General features: G+C 34.8%; 2 protein-coding genes across 5 annotated transcripts; one reads left to right on the top strand and one right to left on the bottom strand.

Annotated features, from left to right (window-relative positions):
* Positions 1-961: 961 nt before the first annotated feature.
* On the bottom strand, positions 962-6143 carry LOC113274287. Of its 2 annotated transcripts, none has more exons than XM_026523719.1 (2): positions 5189-6143; positions 962-1383 (listed from the first exon to the last, which is right to left on the bottom strand). In XM_026523719.1, exons 1-2 carry the CDS (start codon positions 5456-5458, stop codon positions 1375-1377), a joined length of 279 nt encoding a protein of 92 aa, XP_026379504.1. In that variant the 5' UTR covers positions 5459-6143; the 3' UTR covers positions 962-1374. The 2 variants fall into 2 exon arrangements, with proteins under 2 accessions (XP_026379504.1, XP_026379503.1); XM_026523718.1 differs by having other exon boundaries at positions 968-1390.
* Positions 6144-16886: 10743 nt separating this feature from the next.
* On the top strand, positions 16887-19944 carry LOC113276648 (mediator of RNA polymerase II transcription subunit 30-like). Of its 3 annotated transcripts, none has more exons than XM_026526274.1 (4): positions 16887-16994; positions 17900-18204; positions 19303-19407; positions 19591-19943. In XM_026526274.1, the coding sequence occupies exons 2-4, from the start codon at positions 17905-17907 to the stop codon at positions 19687-19689; spliced, it is 504 nt and encodes a 167-aa protein (XP_026382059.1). In that variant the 5' UTR covers positions 16887-16994; positions 17900-17904; the 3' UTR covers positions 19690-19943. The 3 variants fall into 3 exon arrangements, with proteins under 3 accessions (XP_026382059.1, XP_026382058.1, XP_026382057.1); XM_026526273.1 differs by having other exon boundaries at positions 16887-17027; XM_026526272.1 differs by having other exon boundaries at positions 16906-17121; positions 19591-19944.
* The last annotated feature ends 1887 nt before the right edge of the window (positions 19945-21831 follow it).

Raw genomic sequence — 21831 nt, 5'->3', positions numbered from 1 at the left:
CCGAAAAATTAACACTTATTAGTTTATAAATTAATTAATATATTATTAACTTATACATACATTTATTATGAGATAATTATTTTTTAGATACCGAAAAATATTAAATTCTTCAAAACACTCTTCAGTCTCCACTATGCGTCATTGTAAACTTCGATCAACATATAACACAAGTTTATACAATTCTGATGAACATTTAGATGATGAAATCACACAAGACCAGCAAAATTTGATTGAATAGTTGGGTTATCGCAACTCATGAATGTTAAGATGTCCTGAATATCCAGAAGAAAACAAAGTTATGCAATTCTTGACTGATGAAGAAATAATTAAGAGAGGTATGAGAACTGATAATAACGGGAAAGAAGATGATGAAAGTTTAGGGAACGAGGTTGTTAGAGCGGCAATTACATTTAATAATTTCTCGCTAAGCTACGAAAGAAAACAACACCATAAATTCTTACGGTAATAAGAAAAATTAGAAATGAAATTCTATGTGATATTGATTTTAACAAAAAAAAGAAGACAATTGAATCATTTTTCAAAAAGTCTTCATAAATCATTAATATATTGAATATATATAATGAATTATTATTTTATATTTCATATGGGATCAAAAATGTATTATTTTATAATTGTAGTGAATTACTAATTTTGGCACGTTGTCCCCGACTCAGGACCGGCTAAAAATATTATTTAAGAAAGTTTATAAAATAATAATCGAGTATTAATTAATAATATGATTTTTGGTGAATTTCCTCTGTTGTGGTTAAAAGCTGAATAAAGCTCTCTTCTTAGAGCTTCTGTCCCCACCACAATATATTTCAGCCAATAAGAATCTCCGGTTTTTTCACACCACCAATATTTCATCCAAAAACACCACCAAAGTCTATTTTAATATTTAGGATATTTCGTATCCACCGAACCTAGAAAAAAACGAGACTTGCGTCTAATCTTTCTTTTGTTGAGAAACACCAATTCATTAAGAAATAAGCAAATTACAAGCATTTACAATTGGTTCTTTCCTTACAACATCACTCAAAAAATAAGGAAAAGAAACCCAATTGGTTTTAAGACAGTATTTTCTAGCCCGTCTCGCAAGACAGATAGCTACCTTGTTCTTTAAACGCGTAATATGCATAACCTTAAAATTATTACAACTAGATAAAGAGAAACGACAGTCTTCCAAAATATCACAACTTCTCCAATCAACCATGTCTTTGCCTCCATTCACAAAATTCACCAACTGAAGACAATCACTGACTAACAGAACTTTAGACAAATTCATCTCCTGCGCCCAGAAGATCGCCAAAATTAGATCAGTCGCCTCAGCTCCGACTGCATATGGAATCAGTCCAAAGTCCGCACTGGAGTTCCTTATTCTTCCTGTAGTCTCAAATAAGATAATATCCACTCACATGTTAAATTTTTTGAAAGAGCCATCTAAAAATATAGTATGCTCAACATCAGCAGCAGGAGTTTTAATAACCATATGAATAACTCTAGCAGGTAAAGAATGCCTTATATACGTATTAATCATCCTTCTGCAATCCAGAACAACTTTATCAAGATTTTTAGAAGCATTTTTAAAAACCACATCACACCTAAGCTTCCAAATGCACCACACGACAATAGCTCCAATGCTAGGCCAGTTCACAACATAAGGAGATTGTCCCCAATCATTATCAAACCACTTCATAAAAATATCATCAATCCAAACATTATCAGAAACAAGATGTTGTAACGATAGAGCAAACCATATATGAGAAGCAATCTGACAGTTAAAAAGTATATGAAGAACCGTTTCTTCAGCAGACTTGCACAGAGGACAACAATCATCAATAGAAGGATTGTAAAATTTCAGCAAAGAATTTACATGAAGCATCTGAGAAAAAATTTTCCAAAAAAAGAACTTAATTTTCGGCAGACAGTCTAAATTTCAAACTTTTTTCCAAAACGATGCTTCTTCAACTGAATTAGTACCATTCATATAAACTCTATAAGCTGTCTTAATAGAATAATTTCCATTTTTTGTATGAGCCCACATAATTTTATCTCTTTTATTAAGATTAATCCTTAAAGTCCTAATTTTTATAACATCATCAGGAGAAAACAACTGATTCAACAACCCAACATTCCAACAGTTATTCTGCATATCTATAAGTTCACTAACAAAAGTGTAATCATTAAAGTTAGGATTAATAGAAACCGGAGGCGAATTACTGAGAGGTAACCAATTTGAAGACCAAATATTCGTTGAAGTACCATCATTAATTTTACTAATAATTTTAGATCTTAAGAAAACCAAACTATTAGCTATGCCTTTCCAAATCCAGGAAGATGAATCAGCAGCCTTATCAATTTCCAGGAAATTTTGATTAGGGAAATACTTATCTTTTAAACATCTAGAGATCAACTGATCAGGACTTTGGATTATTCTCCAACCTAACTTTGCTATAAAAACCCTGTTAGTTGCATAAGAATTTCTAATCCCTAAACCAAGACTACTTTTAGACCTACCAATATCATTCAAAGATCGAAAATAAGCAGCACGTCCAGGATTCTTTTTAGACCACCAAAAAGTTCTCTGAATTGAATCAATTTTAGAAGTAATCTTTTTAGGAAAGGGAAAACACGACATATGATACACAACTAAACTGGAGAGCACATGCTTAGTAACCACAGTCCTGCCAGCAACATTTAGATTTGTTCTTCTACTGTTACTCAATCTAGTATAAAACTTATCTCTCAAAAATTGAAAATTTTTGGTTTTATCTCTTTTAACAAAAAGAGGAGTACCAAGATACTTTTCATAAGAACTTAAGAATTTAATCCCAGGAGTTTCATACAGTAACTTAATATACTTATGATGCATCTTAGCACTTGTAAAGAAACCAGATTTCTCAAGATTAATGGCTTGACCAGAGGCTTTGGAAATTTTATTTATAATCTTCATGAGGTTTCTAGCATAAGTCAAAGAGGCTTTCGAAAAAAGCATACAATCATCAGCAAAAATTAAGTGCGAAATAGAAGGACTGTTATTTTTAAATCGGAAACCTTGAATCAAATTATCAGACTCTCCCTTGATTAGGAGTTGCGATAAAATCTCCATACAGATGATAAAGATATAAGGGGATAAACAATCCCCATGTCTAATTCCTCTAGTAGGGAGAAAAACTTCACCTGGTGAGCCATTTACCAAAACTGAATAAGACACAGTACTGATACATTGAAAGATTAGATGACACCAATCTTCAGAGAAACCCAACTTTCTAAAAATTGAAATAATAAAAGTCCACTCTAATGTATCAAAAGCTTTTGAAAGATATAATTTGATTGTCATGAAACCATTTTTGTTGTTTTTTCCCTACAATTTTTAAAAGAATGCAAAATTTCATGACTAATGATGATGTTATCTTGTATCTGCCTATTAGATATAAAAGCATACTGAAAAGGAGATATAAGAGAGTCTAAGAGAGGCTTTAACCTATTAGTTAAATTTTTTGAAATAATTTTATAAACTGTATTAAACAGACTAATAGGTCTAAAATCATTTGGGGACCAAAGATTATTGACTTTGGGAATCAAAGCAATAAAAGAGTGATTCATCTGTTTAAGAAGAAACTTGTTACGGAAGAAACTCTGAACATGATTTATAATTTCAACAGAGATAACATCCCAATTATCCCTAAAGAAACCTGCCGGAAAACCATCTGGACCCGGAGAATTCCAAGGGGCCATATTCTTAACAGTAGTAAGAATCTCATCTATAGTAGAAACAACTACTAAGTTGATATTCCTAATAGGCTGGACATCTTTTAAAACTTCATCAATATCAACATTACAAGGTATAGAAGAAGTATATATACTTTTAAAATGATTAGTGACAAGAGAAACCACCTGCTCTCTATTTTCCAACCAATTACCTTGATTATCTCTTAAAGTATGAATGGTGTTATACATATTCCTTAGCTTCACAGTATTATGAAAGAATCCAGTATTTTTGTCATATATTGAGTGAAATAATCAATTCTAGCCTTTTGTTTATAGAAAGAGTTTTCAACCTCATACCAATAATCGAGCTGATTCGAATAATTTAGAATATAATTACCAATATATGGAGTATAAGGTATAGATTGCATTTTTTCAATTTTTGTATTCAGCTTCGCAATAGTAGTTTTAATATGACCAAAAGAATTTAAATTCCAATGATTAAGATCCTGTTTAAGATTCTTTAGTTTACCAGCAACAATGTAACTAGAAACCATGAATTTGCGTAACCCAGGAGTTAGAAAGAACATTCTTAAAATCAGGATTCAATTGCCAACATTTGAGAAACTTGTAAGGTATCTTAAGTTGTTGTTGTTGGGGAAAACAATTCAATAATGTCGGACTGTGATCTGAATAAACCCTACCGAGATTTGTAATCCTAGTATGAGGCAACACAGAAACCCATTTATCATTCATAAAACCTCTATCCAATTTTTCGAAGATTAGCTCAGAAGGTTTTCTAAAACGCCTATTACACCAAGTAAACGGATTACCAAAAGAAAAAATTTCATTCATTTTTAATTGTAACAAGTTGTTCTTAATAAAATCCGGAGGGAAAGAATTATCAAGGTTTCCTCCCTGTTTTTCAGAAGCATGCAAAATAAAATTAAAATCCCCAATTAGCACCCAATGTCTATTTCCATCTTCATTCATATGATTCAGAATATTCCATTGATTTCTCATACCTAAGGCGTTCAAAGAACCATATACGAAAGAGATTAAACAATTTTTAACGAGAGGAGTTATATCACAGATGATATGTATCATGTTGAAGGAGCTACTTAGTATTTCAATACTAGAGTTTGCAAATAACCTAAATCTAAGCATCCCGATTTTCCAACAGAAGGCACAACATACCAAGTATCAAAAGGAAGGTGATGGTTATACTTGTAAACAATATCAGTATCCACCATGGACTCAAAAATACATACATCATTTGGTCTATTTATCCTAAATATATTTAATAAGTGTATACGTTTTTTGTCTGAACAACATCCATTCATGTTCCAACAAAGAATCTTCATGATTAAAGAACACACTAGAAAAAAGAATTTATCACACAAATAAATAAGAAAAGCAAGAAAGGACTGATTAATAGCAGTAGTAAAGTAAATGAGAGATAAAGATGCAAGAGACTTACAAGGTCATGAGCTGAACAAGGTTCAGCATCCATAGAGTCCAAAGAGCCCATCATCATGAGATTAACCTCTTTATCAAATTCTTCATCAGTGACCACATGATCTGGAGGAAAAGCAGCTAGCGGAGTAGGTTCAAGAATAATTGCATTTTCATAATTGCTCCCAAGTTCTGGATTGCTCAAAGTCATGTTTTCAACACTAGCATTTGTAAATACATCAGACGAATAGTTCATTTCTGAGAAGTAAAGACTGTCGGAGAAAAAGAAGTACATGAAGTAGATCAAACCATATTAGCTTCAGAGTTCTCATTTGGAGTCAACCCAAAACTCCATAAATTAAAAGAGGCATTGATCAGCGGAGAAAATGGAGGTAAAGTAGTCAAAGGTGGCCACTGAGGCGCAGACAACTAATTTATATTATAACGCAAGATTAATCCTTAATTAAAATTAAATACAGCTTTTGATGAAGAGATACAAAAAAATATGCTCTAACAAGAAGAAGCCCCATGAATTAAGATAGCTACTAGACCTACTATAACTCATCGTGAAGAAAGAAAACACCTTCTTCTAAGAAATCCATTCCAAGATTCACAAATATAAAGATCAGAAACAACTTGCGTCTAATCATCTATCAAAATAATTTCCTCTGCTACTACGCATCGAACCCTAATCACTGATGGTGAACCGATTGGGATTGTTTTATTGATGTTGGCATAACTCAATATTGGTTGTCTTGGAAGACAAAATACTGTCGAATGAAAAGTTCCATCAAATTTAAAAGGACATACAATTTTTTTTTGCTGGTGTATTTCAAGGTTGGGGCAGCTAATTTGTTCACCTGCTTACAAATACGTTTCTTTCTGATGGAGTCCCTAGTCCCTACAGCATCATTAGAGAAACAAAAAACCTGCGTAGTCGGTATTTCTCGGTTTTCTTTGTTGGGTACACGATACTTATATTTGATTGGAATATTGGAAGACTCTAATGCATCAGTGCATTCACCTCACAGACATATATAAGCTTGAGAACTCAATTTGACTAATGATTGGTGCGGTTGGACGTTTTGGCACGGTTGCATGGGAAGGATGTCACACATCATTCTCACCTATAAAGCGAGATTAGATTCTCGGATCATAGATCTAAATCTATTTTATTTAGGTAGTACTTCTTTTGATATTTTCCATGTTGAAAAACACACAGTCACTTGCACATGATATTGCTTTCTTGCTCATACAAATGTTTATTCTTTTCTTAATTGATTTGATATCCATCTTTAATGGATAATGGGTAATAATGTGATGCACAGGGTTAATAATCTTCACATTTACATGGAATTGCTGTTACGCTTATTACTCTTCTTTAATTTTTAATAATTTCCCATGTTCCCCTGTTCTCTTTGTTGCTTTGAAAGTATTGGGAACACTAAAAATAACAATTCATAGTAATGGACTAATAGAATCTATAAAATGCTTAAATATGTCTATCAAAAATTTCGACACACTGTAACACATTAGTTGCATCAATATATCAAAATGTTCTAGGTGTTGTAGCATAATGAGTCAAATAGACTTGCATACCAGTGACGGGATCGACGTCGGAGAAGATGGAAATGATACTTTTCTTATGAAAGTTAACACTCATGACAAAAAGTTATTATTTGGAATTTATATCACTACTGTTAATCTTCCTGACTTAGTTATTTTTAAGGGACGTTTACAAAATGGTCATACTTTTTATAATTCAGTTATAAAATGATCATATTTTTGTAAATGACTTAAAAATGATCATATTTTGGGCGACATAACGGTTTTGGCAAAAAAACGATGTTAATCTTCTTCAAAATATCCTCCATCCTAACTCATCCTATTTAACTGCAGTTAACCCATCTCACCCACCATCTCAGTTTCTACATCAAACACCACCATTTCTTCCATTTCTCTGGCAATTTAGCTCAATACAACAAAGCAACAACTACATTACCACCAACCAGTTCATGACACAACTAATCCTTGCCTGCAAATCAACTCAATACAAATTCTCCCCTGCAATGTTTAAACTCAGCAGCACACATTCTTCCAGCCTTCCTACATTGAATCCTAACATTCATCTATTATTTCATTCAGCAACAATTTCTCATATCTTGCTTCCACCTGCAGTCATACATTCGCAATTCAATAGCAGCATTCACACATAGACGTCAATCATCCATTCAGTCACAACAACCAAACTTCGCATAAATCTCAAGCAAACCACCACCAGTTCCTTCACTGTCACCAGAACAATCACAAACTCATTGCAGGAACAATTTCTTCTTAACCACCAACAACATCCACTATTCAAAACCATTGCAGACTCTATCATCACTACCCTACCCCATCTAATTGAACTGCATCTTCATTGTCTCCACAGACACTGCACCGTTACTGGCAGCATCAACATCAAAATATAAATACCAGGCACTGTTGACTTCAATCACTGACATCTACATCCATCTCAACTCAGAACCATTTTTGCTCTTGAACCTCAGCTTCAAACTCATAGCCACTGAGCCTGCTCAACTGCAAACTCAACTCAACAACCATTATTGTTTCCCTGATTCCTGTAGCTTCTAAGACCATCTCCGTTCATCTGAATTCACTAACAGCACCAGATTCTCAATCTTCTATGTAATACGTGAATTCCCCATAAATCAACAACATCTCATGAAGAATCCTAAATTCATCTCAAATTCAAATTGCCAACAATTTTTGTAGCTTCTCGAACTCCAACTCTACATAACCTCTTTTAAATCTTCGGGCTAATTTGCGTTTCCTCCCCTTTCAAGATCGCTAATTTGCGTTTCCTCCCCAAATAGATTAAAATTAGTGTTTCCTCCCATCGTTAGTTTTTCCATCCATTCCTGGTTAGCTGACTCAGCAGTAACAAAACGCGGCAAAATAAAAATAACTTTTTGAGTAAACTACCAAAGATGCCCTCATCTTCTTTATTTCTTTATATAAACGGGCAAATAAAAAGAATAATTGACCGGCAGAAAAAATGGATCTTGAATAGTTTGATTATCATTAAGCAATAGACTAAATTAATTCAAAAGCCAAAGAAAAAGAAAAAGAATAAAATTAGGTTGAAGATACCGATGTGGATTCGTAGACAGGACATAAATCAATCAGTATCCGGTCCCGGGAAATAGTTGAATTGATTAAGATATTGTTGTTGTTGATACATTACATTTATTGATAGAATTGATAAAAAATCAACTTATTATTCTCATTCTGCATATCCATCTACTCCTACCAAACTTTAATCTATCATCACCGTCGTTTAACAGAAACGTTCACCACCACGGGAAAAAAACACACTGTTTTGCTATTGGATATCGGGTATCATCTTGTTGTAACTATGGCTCAATGGAGGGTTTTTAGGAAAAAGCCAGAATTTGATTTAGGAGTTGAAGTAAGGAAGGGACTTTGTCGAATTTGGTTTATACTTGGGTTTGGTTTGCTTACAGGAAACAGCTCACAAGTGCCTTCTTTGTTGTTAATTTTGTGAGATAAATGGATGTGATTGATGGTGTTTCAGTAATTGTGTGTGTTTAGAAGTGTTGGATGTCTATCCTAGTACTAGAAGCTACAAAGGAGGTGCAAATACCACAAGAGAAACATATCATCACCAATAGGAAAACGCCCAACAATTGTTCATCAAAATTCCTTCTCAAATCCTAGCTAATTATAATGAGCTTCTTTAACTGGTTTACCAACAAAATCAACATCAACTGTGCCAGTAGTTGAATCAGAGTAAATAACGCCGAAATGAAAATCGGTATGAAGTAGTGTATGCATTTCCATACGATAATGAAACTCAAAGGTTTTCAATGGAATAATAGCAGATGGGAATCGAACAGACCTAATGGGAGTGAAATTAACGAAAGGTCGGTTGTGTTTTCTGATTGCGGTGGTGGTCCTGGTGTATGATGTTTCTTAAGAAATTTGAGGGAGATTAGAATGGAATTTCAGTGACAATAATCAGATTTGATTTCTATTTGAGGGTATTTTTGGTAATTTATATGCCACCTGTATTAATTCTCCACGTGTGCACTAATGCTTAGTCAACTAACTGGGTTTTGGATGGAAAAACTAACGATCGGAAGAAACACTAATTTTGATCTATTTGGGGAGGAAAGGTAAATTAACGATTTTGGGAGGGGAGGAAATGCAAAATAGCCCTAAATCTTCATATGAGAAAAACCAATCTCTAATTTCTTTTGGGTTTCAAGATTAAACCCATCTCGATCTCTGAACTGACGACAACCCTGGAAATGTATAAAGATATGTTGGCGATTTCTTTCACTCTTAATCTCTCATTCTTCAGTGAAATGAAGAATAAAAAAGGGTATAAAATACCCAATTTTCACTAATTAGGGTTTATGGAAGAAAAAAAGGGAAATGTGTTACGGGGCCCTACGACCCATGGATGTGCGGTCCAACTAGATTCCTAGAGTTGTATATAAGGGAAACTATGTAATGATTCTAGACTACTCTCCTAATAATATTGTTCTTCTTCTTCCTCTTATTTTTCCCTGTTTCATCCATAATTCTCCTGAATCACGTTATCATGCACGAAGCTGTACCACAGAACTATATGAGATCTATTGATTTATTTTTCTCTTTTTCTACATGGATGATTTTCATCAACACTGGAATCAAATAAGCTAAGTTGGATTATTTATTTTATTTTATTTTTCTTTTTACTTGTTTTTGATTTTGGCATATACATTGGGTATATTAAATCTGCGGCGAATCATGTGTAACAAGGAGTTATTTTGATTTAATTATTTTTTTTGGTACTGTTCACTACTAATTGAATTTGATACTTCAATTTTTTCCATTTGATCAATTTTTTGCATTTGATTATGGTGGATTAATTCTCGAGGAGGAGATATTTTGATTGATTATATTAAGATTGGGAATGGGAGCTGTAGGTCAGCTGTTGGGATTCGCCAATCAAGAAGAAAGAACACCCGTCTGTTCATGTTCTCCGTCGGCTGTAACCATCTGGAGGAAAAAGAAAACGAAAAGCAAAACCTGTCCCGTCCAGTCTCGTTCCTGCCTGTCCAGTCCCGTTCTGGCTGCAGTCCAAGCCTGTCCGGTACAGTTCCATTCCTGCTTGTCCCGATCCAACCAGGCCCAACTCGGACGATCCAACCAGCCCCAACTCTGTCATGTCCTGTCGTTTCCGGTCCTACCGTAGCTTGGCTCTGGGAAAGTTGTTCCGGTTCTGTTTATATATACACCGAGAACCAACCAATATACGAGGTATGTCACTAATGTAATGAGGATTTTTACATTGAATACATGCTGGGCTTATTTATTTATTTTTTTAGAACATGCATAGTTCTGTTTTTTTTCTTAAGATAAGTCCATAAACGACCAAATTTAAATTATGAGTGTTGATCCCGATCATTAAGTATGTTGGTCTAAATATTATTTTGTTCTCTTGAATATGATATTGGGTATGGTTGAATGATGTTTATCTTTTGTTCAATTGGTTGTACCAACTCAGTTCCAATGTATGTATTCATTTGGGGTTTAGAAGTACTTGGACCATTATTTCGTACTTGATATTTTCTTCCCATAATTTGAATGTTCCGTGGAATGTAATCCATACTATTAATTTCTCAGTAGTTTGAAAAATACGTTCAAATAAAATCACATGTATTCAAATTTTTGTGGAAGAACTCACAAAAGATGATATGAGTCAGAAAATTTCCATTTATCTACTTCATCCATTATACTAACGAACCAGTGTATGTTGAAGTATGACAACAAGAGAACTATCTTTAGTAATATATTCAACCTAACGTAAGTGGTTGACATGTATAGTGAGATTCTCTTGGCCCGTTGAGATAAAGAAATTTCTCAAATTAAGCTTAATGTAGCAAAATTGAAAATGGAAAGAATCCCGAAGTAATGAGGGTTAGACGTACAGACTCATATAAAGCATGTGAAAAGGGACATATATATCATGAGAAACAAAAATGTATTTTTTCCCCAGCAGTAATGACACCAAAGTACATGTATCAATTGAACATGGGATGAAGCTAAGATGTGATTCTAGCTCTCACCAAAGAGTTGGGAATGAATCTTCTTACCGGTATTCGTACAAGCAATGTAATGCGGGTACCATAGTAGCAACCAATTTCCATAGGAATGTCATAATTTAGACATCAACTTTAATGACAAGAAGAACTTTGCCTGGCCAATTGACTATTTAATTGAACTAGATCCAATATCTGCGCTTATGGAATGAAAAGTACACCATTTCCAAGAGACATAAATTCTCTAAAGAACTTGAGATATATCTGGATGAAACGTAACATTAATTCACTCTAAAGTAATTGAGTTGAATCTCACTTTTGTTACTAATAAGGCCACACCATTTATTTAATATCTCAAGACTCAATGTCTAATAGATAGTGGTTTCCCTCCCACCATCTTAAGGAATTTAAACTAGTTGTTGAGAGCAGGACTACTCAAAATTTGTTTTCAAGATAGAACAAAGACGTCACAATATCTTTACATGTACCAAGGGATAATCACACCTTGTTAAATTCCAAAGAAACCCATGCAAATGGATATCATGTGGAACCTGACTGTGATGATGATTGCATCTTTTATAGTCACTAAAGTATTTGGAAGGAAACATACTTTAGAGAGACTAATGAGTCAATTTAGTGAAATGTAAATCACTATAGTATTAATTTGTATTATTGAATCCATATTGATTCTGACGATGAAATGTTGGAAATTGATTCATACAGACTTTGACATAACCATAAAGGCACTTTGGTTGTGACATGATGTTTCGTTTTTGAAAGGACTCATACGTACATCGATGTGTTTGAGTGGACGAGACAACGTGAAAAAGATTGACATAATATGAAGTAACGTCATATCTCTCAATAAGTGTTTTCTAAAGTACCGGATACACAACCCCCTCCTCCCTCCTATTATGCTTTTAAGTAAGAGAGCATATCACTCATTTTACAAAGTCTTCAGTAAAACAGGATCGAGACCATCCTAAGATGCAAATGGTAAACAATTCATATTACAAAGATAACAAGGTGACATTTAGAAAAATATTCATGCAGAATGCAGACCATTAAAGTGACTTACGGTTCTGGTGAATGTTTTGACATTTGGACTAGTTATAGTTCTCAAGAAATTTGCGTTTAAAAACTCCTAGCACATATTACACAATACAAAGTGCAAAGGCTCACTACCCTTATTAATGCTAGAGAATTTACATCAAAAGGACTTGATGAATATTGCACATTTAATAGGATTAATATAGAACATTTTATACCCAATGGTCCCGCAGAGCCTACCATCAAAGGTCACAGATGGTGCCTAAGGGATAGGTTATCTGTACCAACCTATCTTTTATTGATTTGGGGATATGCAATATTACACGCATCTTACTTAATTTTTTTTAGAACCTAATATTAATCAACCTTTTTTGCGTACCATTTGGTAACTGGATTTAAACCTGACATTCGTGTTTTTACGCATTTTTGGTTGCACTATCTATGTGCCATTACGACTCCACATCATACTATGTTGGGTCTTCAAAACTATTAAGTAGTTATGTTGGAAATGAGTTCCCAATAATTATCCGCATTTTAAAACTTTTGGCAGGAGATCTCTTACCGCTATATTTGCGGGTTATCACTTTAATGAGACAGTCTTCCCGTCGTTAGGGGGAGATAATAAAAGTATTTTCTAAGGGAACGACAGGAATTTTCATGGTTTATTCCCACTGTGACTCATATTGATTCTTGTACTCCACAAATGTAAATGTGAAGTGATAAAGAATATTTCGATTTTCAGAATGTACAATAATGTTGCTAAAGTGATGAGATCACACATACCAGCTGCAAACCTATGTGCAAAGTTACGAGTCCTCAATATGAGATGTACACCATAGACTAAGGTGTTGCAACTACACTCAGTGGAAGTGTGGTTGATGCCGTGGCTCCATAAAGGAAGTTAGAGAAACTACTTGGTTCGATCAATCCTCACCTAGAAATGAAGTAGGTGAGTAAGGCACAACTTATTTATATCATCAGAAATCATCTCATAAGATTGTCTTTGAATATGTTCGTGGATAAAACTGGAGGACGCTCCGAAGTTTTAAATGATTCCAGAGAACAATGAAATCCTGACGGATTATGAGAATGTACATGAGTCAATGGAAGGATCATGCGTGCACAGTGATGATATAATCCATAAATAGTTGCTCCAGAAGTAGAGCACAATGAGATCGAAGCATGCTTTATTTTGATTAATTTCAAATAAATAGCATATTTGGCCTACACAATCCCGGTAGAACTTAATTCTTTGGCAAATATACGGGTATTTGGTGTGGTAGTGCTAACCAACCAAGTGTAAAGCCTATTGGACATACATAATTAATTTGTCATAAAGCATAATGAGAAGAAAGTAGTCTTAAAGTACAAAGACTCGCCTTGTGGCGCGAGGTTTCTCACAAAGACCTGGAGTTTTTCTCTTATAATGAACGTTATAGAGTTCCGCTACTTAGTTAGCTTGGTAATTTCAAAAGGACTTGAAATGCAGCATATGTATGTGGTTGTTACGTATCTCTGAAAGAATCAAGAGATAGAAGATATTTACATACGTACTTGATAGATTTTTGTTTCCCATATCAAATGACTCTAAACCACAGAGTGGGTTTACATTTAGATAGAACGCTCACTTATAGATTCAAGCAATCATGCGGATGTAGTACACCCGTCTAAGTGGCTATTTGATTTGGAGGGGATAGACAAGTAAGTTATTTTTCCTTGCGTATTCATAAGAAAGTTCCTGATTTGGAATTGTAGCTATTTATGTTGATGGTACAGACATGATGTGTACTCTTGATGTAATAAGAGACCTTAAAAGTTATTTAAAATCCGAATTTGAGATGAAAAATCTAGGGAAAGATCGATCTAATACTAAGCTTGTGGTATATTATTCCACCAGTTTGCATATGTCTAAAGTTGTCAGGAAATTTAACAAAGACATGCATCCTGATAGCACTCCCATGATTAGTCGAGGTTCAAATGTAAGTAAGTAACCATTTTGTCCAAAGGAATATGACGAAGATGTGTTGGGAGATGAAATTCCCATATCTAAGTACAATAGATGCATTTTTGTACTTAGTATAATAATGTACTCGATTAAATTTTACATCCTCAGGGAACTTGTTAGCTAGACATAGCTCCGCGCCAATGCAACGTCATTGGAATGGTATAGTGAATGTAATCATGTACTTAAAAGTAACCATTGACATAAATTTTTTTATCCCTACAAAGACAATTAAAAGGAATGCTAATGAAAGTGCAATCCAAAAGTTGTTGATTATGAAGGAACATAATCTATTCTCCAACGAAAGTAATCATAGGGAGATATGGTAGATTATTTTCTAAGTCATTACCAATATTCAGTTTCGAAAAATACATGACTAAAGGAACTGTCTTGAACAACTCTGAAAGTAATCAGGGGGATATGCCGACATCAGGGAGGGGATCCAAGGATATGATGTCGACATATTTTACTTCAAAATTGAAGTTGTGTTGTACTCTTTTTCCCTTCGATCGAGAATAGTTTTTCCCAAAGGGTTTGGTTACTCGACAAGGTTTTTAGCGAGACAACACTAAAAATATCAAGTATGTTGAACGTTGAAGACATAAAGATCGTGTTGATATTACTGAAAATATCTGAATCAAATAAATGAAATGCGATAGTCTGTTAAGCAACGTAACTTCCAGAATCAACAACAGGGTCTTATAAACGTTCAAGTCACCAAAGTAAAGTGTGATAAACTCCTTTTGATTGCAATGGACTAACGAAAATTGTATGATATCAGGGGGAGCATCTAATGGTGTGTTGAACTATTTTCCTTCACCGGGGTTACTTTTTCCCACGGGGTTTTGTTACTCGGTAAGGTTTTCAATGAGACAACAACAAACACCGAGAATGTAATTTCCCAGCTAAGGTTATTGTCTTTTCCACGAGGATTTCCTGCCTTAGGAGTTGTGAAGCAACTAGTCAACTTCAACAAAGCAAAGTGATCATCTTCAACAGATCACCTTTACTTGCATCTTCCACGTTGTACTATTTTCCCTTCGTCAAGGTTTTGTCCCACTGGGTTTTTTCCTTATCAAGGTTTTAATGAGGCAACGTATACACATCCAACTATGTTCTAAGTTTACTTAATAATAGTTGTACTCTTTTTCTTTAGTTCAGGTTTTGTCCCTCTGGGTTTTTACTGACGAAGTTTTAACGAGGCAATTAACTTAGACTCGTCGATCTTTGAGGATCGTATTGCATGTGATGAACTACATGTAAAATACGAGACAACATGTGAAGTATTACATGTGAAGAGGTGTACCAAGGTTTTGTCCCACTGGGTTTTTTCCTTATCAAAGTTTTAATGAGGCAATGGACTCCGGCACAAGTTATCAAGGAGAACGACATTTGAAGAACTATATGTAAAGTATTATGTATAAAGTTTTGTTATTGAACCGCACAAGGGTGAGTGTTACAGGGCCTACGACCCATGGATGTGCGGTCCAACTAGATTCCTAGAGTTGTATATAAGGGAAACTATGTAATGATTCTAGACTACTCTCCTAATAATATTGTTCTTCTTCTTCTTCCTCTCATTTTTCTCTGTTTCATCCATAATTCTCCTGAATCAAAATGTATAAATTAGGGTTTATGGAAGAAAAAAAAGGGAAATGTATAAATTAGGGTTTCTAAAATCTATAATGAAATTGACTGAAACAGGTTGCGATTACCAACCTCATGATGTTCGTGTACATAGTGACGATATCTTGTAAATCTTCTTTGCTTGAAAATCTTCTTGTAATTGTGATTAACAACCAATTACCTTCTTTGCTTGAAAATCTTCAGAAAGTAGCACTATAGATGGATCAAAACCATACACCGGAACTCTATAATCTATTATTCATCTGTTTGCCATGAAAACCAATCGAAATCTCTCGATATCTCTTGGTAATTTGTTCATCGCTATTTTTGCAGAGGCTTTAGACAGAGAAACGGCCGAGAAGAAATTATATCCTAATGAAAACCCTAAACTGTTATATAATCCGATTTACTTGAACTAATCATGCCCGTATAAGCCATCCTCGAAATCAACACTAATAAGATATGTGGTTTATGATCTACTATGGTTAGGTTAAGGACAAAAATGTAAAATACCCTCTGACTATAACTCTGACTTTGTGTGACTCAACGACTTACCCTTTTTGACGGAAGTGTGACTTTTTTGTTAATTGATTGTAACAACATGACCAATTTGTAAATGGGGTCCTAATTGTAGGACTATTTTGTACATTTCCCTACTTTTAATTTAATGAATTTGCCTATTTTTGGTTATGTTATTTTTTCTGTTTTCATGATTTGACTTTTGAATCCCATAAAAGCTACTGGCTCCAAAATATATTTATCTCTACAAAATATCTAGGCCCGTGCAAAGCACGGGCGCAACAACTAGTTAGTGAAGTTTCTACCGTAGTACTGTCGGCCGGACTAGTTGGGGCGGAAACATTCGTTCAGTTATCTCAAGGACAAGAACGACATTTACAAAATAGCTAGCAGCTAACTAGTACAGTAAAGAAGAGAAACTAGGTAAAAACTGAAATAATAAATTGAAATAAAATTCGTTCTCCTGCTGAAGAAGTTGTGCATTAGGATTTGATAAAACCCGCAATATCCCTATCAATCAGGTCAGAATCAGCTTAAAAACCCTATAGTTTCAGGTTCGTAATTTTCCATTGTTTCTTCTTTTGATGTGTTCTAGTTTCTAGGGTTTGATGACGTGAATGCCCCTTTATCAATTTGAACCTCGTTTAGGTAAGGTTTGAAACTTTATAGCATAATAGAGTGAGAATTATCTCTGGTGATTTTATTTAAACTACTTTCATGTTAAAAATTTGTAGGAATTTTAGTTGAATGAATCAAAATTTTATTATTAAGGCATATTAGAATGAAGGTTTGGGTTCAATTTGTGTACATTGCTTTAGTACATTCTTTATGAATTGCATATCTGATAGTGAATGGTTATTACCGAGTTCGTTTGGAGTTTCTTCCTGTTCTATCTATTGATATGGGCTACATAACAAAAGTGGGAATATGTTTTTTCTCTTTTGGTGTGAGAAGCTGGTATGAGGTGTCAGGATACTGTGCATCCAAAAAATGCGGCATGTTTGTTCAAACATTAGAATGTGCTGGTAGACTCAGGATACACAAACTTCGCCTGATATTATTATGTGCAAGTACATGCTGAAGTGTTGTTGGACATGAGTGTTGGTGCTTCAGTTGACGTGCCGAAAGTCTGATAATGCATGTTATTATTACAAGGGTTTTAGTTTGTTCTGCACAGTTGCTTTTTGCCTTAGGTTTGACAAATTAGGTAGTCTTCTTGTTCTGCGTCTTTCTCAAACAATTTTACCACTCTCTGCGCTTAATAAATAAAAGTGATGGTTAGTGGCCCTGGTGCATATAGAAAACACACAGCAAGTAGGCTTATATCTTGAATAACTTCCCTCACAACTGTATGTGAAAGCATTTAGAATAGGGTTGTAGGCTTCGCAGAATTGATGGTTGCTTACAGTTGTGGTTGCAAGTGCAGTAGTGATGTCGAGTGGGAAAAGCGTTCAGGAACTCGCTGTGGAGGGGCAGAAACATTTAGAAGACACAATTGAAGCAGCATTTCAGATTCTTTCATCAATGAATGACGAGCTCTGCAATCCTGCCTTGTGGTCTACAACGGGTGTGGTTTCTTCTCATTCTTCTAATGGCGTCAATGGTGATGCTTCTGACTCTTTGCACCAGTCGGAATTAGGTGGTGGAGCTCTTGAAGATGCACGCCTTCGATATAAATCTGCAGTTGCTTCTCTGCGTTCTGTTCTTACTGCCATTCCCAGTCATCCAAAGGTAATATATATACTTTTAGATATGTTCAACATATGGTTTTACATGTCCATCAGTTTTACAAAAGATTCGATAAGTTGTGTTGGGTTCAGGGTAATACTTAATCAAATCATATGAGAGTGGTCATAGTTGGTCATAGCGAAATTTGGGTTTGCTTGTTATTCATGTGAGGCTGTTAGTTTCACCGCTGTTATCAAAATGTGGGTTTGATAAACCATTAGGTTGATTATGCTCGGCATTGTGTTCGTGCTACTCCAGAACTCACATTGGCATAACTTCCAACCGATGTGTAGTTTGTGCATGTTTGAGTCTCATAGCGGCTCGAATCCTTGTAATGGACTTTGCACGAGACTTCTTGAGCTTAAGTGCGGTGCTCATGGTACTCCAGAACTCAAATCCCAGTTGTTCTGTAGTTCGCCCAGGAGTGACTTAATTCCTGCTGCTAGAACTCACGCAGGACTAGGGTTGCAACCACTCTTGAGCATTCATAGGATTGTCCGGATAATTGTGGCCATGCTGCTCCAAAACTCGCTTTGGCACAAATTTAAATTTTTCAGTGGTTCAGCCAGGAGTGACTTTTATCCTCTTACCAGAACTCATGCAGGACTAGGGTCGCTGCTGTTCCTGAGCACACGTAGGATTGTCCAGATGATTTTGCTCATGCTACTCCAGAACTCGCATAGGCGCAAACCATGTTGCTGTGTAGAATGTGCATGAGTGAGCCTTGGCTCTCTACTACTAGAACTCACATAAGGCGTAAGACTACGGTTCCCAATTAATTAGCATGCATAAGCCCCACCGCTTTTCACATGTGCAGGGTCTCTAAATATGTTCTTGTTCTAACATCTTGATGTTAAACGTTTTGTCACCAACTTTAGTGAAACTCCAGCGAAATTTTTACTGCCGTTATATGCATAAATATTAACTATACCCTGGCATGCAAATAAATGTCGTTGCCACTATGTTGCTCCCACACACTAGCACATATGTGTACGAGGGGTGTTGTAGAGGCTGTCCCTATGAGTAAAGATGTCATGTAGTTATGTTATAGTTCCTGGGAATCAGGCTAATACTGGTAGCTTCTCTGTGTCTCCGTCTTAGTCGGCAAAAGCATATGAGAGTGGTAGCACAGTTGGTGGGTCGGAATCTGGAGCAGATCAAGCTGAAATCGAAAAGCTGCAAGACCAAGTCATCACTTTGAGAAAGGTACATCAGATTTCATTTTGAATTTAGATTAGCAAAGCTATCCACTTATATACGTCCTTATTTTATGCTTATTAAGCTTTACACTGTCTCATTGTTGAATCATGAATATCCTATTAATAACTTTGTTGGAAGGGCGTTAGTTGATTGGTTAGTCATCTTTTTGTGTTTTTCTCCATAATGTAGGAAGTTGCAGACAAGAACAAGCATGTAAAACTTCTGATAGATCAATTTCGAGAACTCATTACAGACATATCTACATGGCAGAGTCCTTGTTCTTTATGACCGTTCACGGAAGACGAAACGCATTTTTGAGAATGGCTCCTGTTTATTTTGTAACTGAGCTAGAGCAGAAGTAGGTCGTTATGTTCTACAAATATAATTTTAGACATGCCATTGTTATAGTCTTGAACGTTAATTTATATATCTTCCGTTTTATATTATTCTATACATTACACTCAGGGTTCAGAAGTTCTGTTTCTCATTTAAATTAGTTATGTAGTAATACGACATCTATTTTGCCTACTGATTCCAAATTTACTTCTATATCTCTGGTAATTCAGTTTTGGCGTGAAAATTTTAAACGCCTTGTGAACCTGAGTCGCGCAAAAAATTGATGGTGACAATTTGTGAGTTTGGACCTTGGTTATTGGCAAGAAAACAAGCTGCAGATGCAGAACGAGATCCACCAAACAATAGGCAGTACTCTTGTGTTGCCCAGAGAGATTGAAATTCAAATTGGATTCTGTCTCAGAAACAGAAAGGTTCTTGGAAGAAAAGGGAAAAAAGATGCTGCAATAACACACTACTATTATATTAAAGTGGTGAAGGAATATTGCAGAGATGAAGTCTAGATTCACCATGATTTTGTCATGGTGATATCCCCGCAAGATATAAAAAGTAGGAAATAACATATAGTCCTAAGAATAATATATTAGAGTGAGTCTAGTCCAATTGACCTAGTCAATTGTCTGTTTTGTCCTTTTTGTAAATATAAATTATAGTTTGGTCCTAGAAATAATGATTTGGTCCTAGGATGGGCAATACCTACGCGGGATGATGTCATGGATGATGTAATTGTCAAATGGTAGTGGCAGAAATACCCTTTTGATTGGGACCATATATATACTCATTATTAAGAAAGAAGAGAATAATTTTCAGATTTATTTTCTCCCACCTCTATTTTTCCAGATCTACTTTTTTTTCTTCTTCTTTTTTCTTTCTGCTGCTACTGTTGAAGATTAAAGATGAAGATTTATTTTTAAAGTTTGATTTGATTTGATTATAGAGACCGATTTGGTTATTTATTACAAAGATTTTGATTTTTGAGTACGAAAATCTTGATTTGATTATAAAAATCGAAGATGAACTCATGTTGAAGATGATGAAGACGATAATGATGAAGATGATGACGAAGAAGATGAAGATTTGTGTGTTTTTTCGTCGTTTTTGTTGCTGTTGTTGTTGAAGATGAATGACGACGATGATTTTGATGAAGTTCATTGTTGCTGTTGTTGTTGAAGATGACGAAGAATTTATTTCTGCTATTGTTGAAGACGACGAAGACGATGAAGAAGATGATGCTGCAGTTCATTCCAGAAATGAACTCTATATTTTTAGGTTTTTATTTGGAGTTCATTTCTGAAATGAACTATGTTTTTTAGGTTTTATATGGAGTTTATTTCTGGAATGAACTCTGTTTTTTTTTTTTAGGTTTTTATATGGAGTTCATTTCTGGAATGAACTCTGTTTTTTAGGTCTTTATAAATGAACTCTGATTTTTTTTTGGTTTTTATATGGAGTTCATTTCTAGAATGAACTCTGTTTTTTTAGGTTTTTACATGGAGTTCATTTCTGGAATGAACTCTGTTTTTTATAGGTTTTTATATGGATTTCATTTCTGGAATGAACTCTGGTTTATATGTTTTCTGAAAAAATAAATAGAACTTAACAGTAGTTCATTTTGAGGAATGAACTGTTACAAAAAAAATAAGTAAAAATTAACACGAAAGAGTAATTTTATCTATTTTGTATTTTTAAATTATTATGGACCAAACAGGAAAGACGTTTTCACAAAGGACTAAACAGACATAAGGACCAAACAATATTTTTCCCATACAAAAAATGGTGGGGTCTATTGAAAAACAAAAACCCACCCCCTTTTTCTCCTGGTGGGTCCCCAGGGCATCACTGTCAAACAAAAGCCAATGGAGCATGGAATGGATGACCAGACCTGACAGAATTTAAGTGGGGACCCATTTGCATTTAGTGATCCCAACATCGCGTGAAGTGCAAGCCATTTTATAAGGTTTTCGGCTACAGAATATAATGGATCTTTTCTTAATAAAAATACTTTTGTAAGGACTAAAATATGAATATAACTTTCTGAAGGCATGGTCGCCCTGCTTTAAATTTAATAAGCAAAGG

The sequence above is a fragment of the Papaver somniferum genome, chromosome 4, assembly GCF_003573695.1.
Source record: "Papaver somniferum cultivar HN1 chromosome 4, ASM357369v1, whole genome shotgun sequence".
NCBI classification, from domain to species: domain Eukaryota; kingdom Viridiplantae; phylum Streptophyta; class Magnoliopsida; order Ranunculales; family Papaveraceae; genus Papaver; species Papaver somniferum.
Note: the sequence above shows the minus strand (reverse complement) of the source record. Positions and strands in the feature narration are given on the sequence as shown.

Coding starts and splice junctions, on each gene's coding strand:
- LOC113274287 (XM_026523718.1), bottom strand. CDS start 5,458: ATGTACTTCTTTTTCTCCGACAGTCTTTACTTCTCAGAAATGAACTAT. Junction 1,391..5,188: donor CTTGTTCAGCTCATGACCTT/GTAAGTCTCTTG, acceptor ATCTTATTTGAG/ACTACAGGAAGAATAAGGAA.
- LOC113276648 (XM_026526272.1), top strand. CDS start 17,091: ATGCCCCTTTATCAATTTGAACCTCGTTTAG. Junction 17,122..17,899: donor TCAATTTGAACCTCGTTTAG/GTAAGGTTTGAA, acceptor TTGCAAGTGCAG/TAGTGATGTCGAGTGGGAAA. Junction 19,408..19,590: donor AAGTCATCACTTTGAGAAAG/GTACATCAGATT, acceptor TCCATAATGTAG/GAAGTTGCAGACAAGAACAA.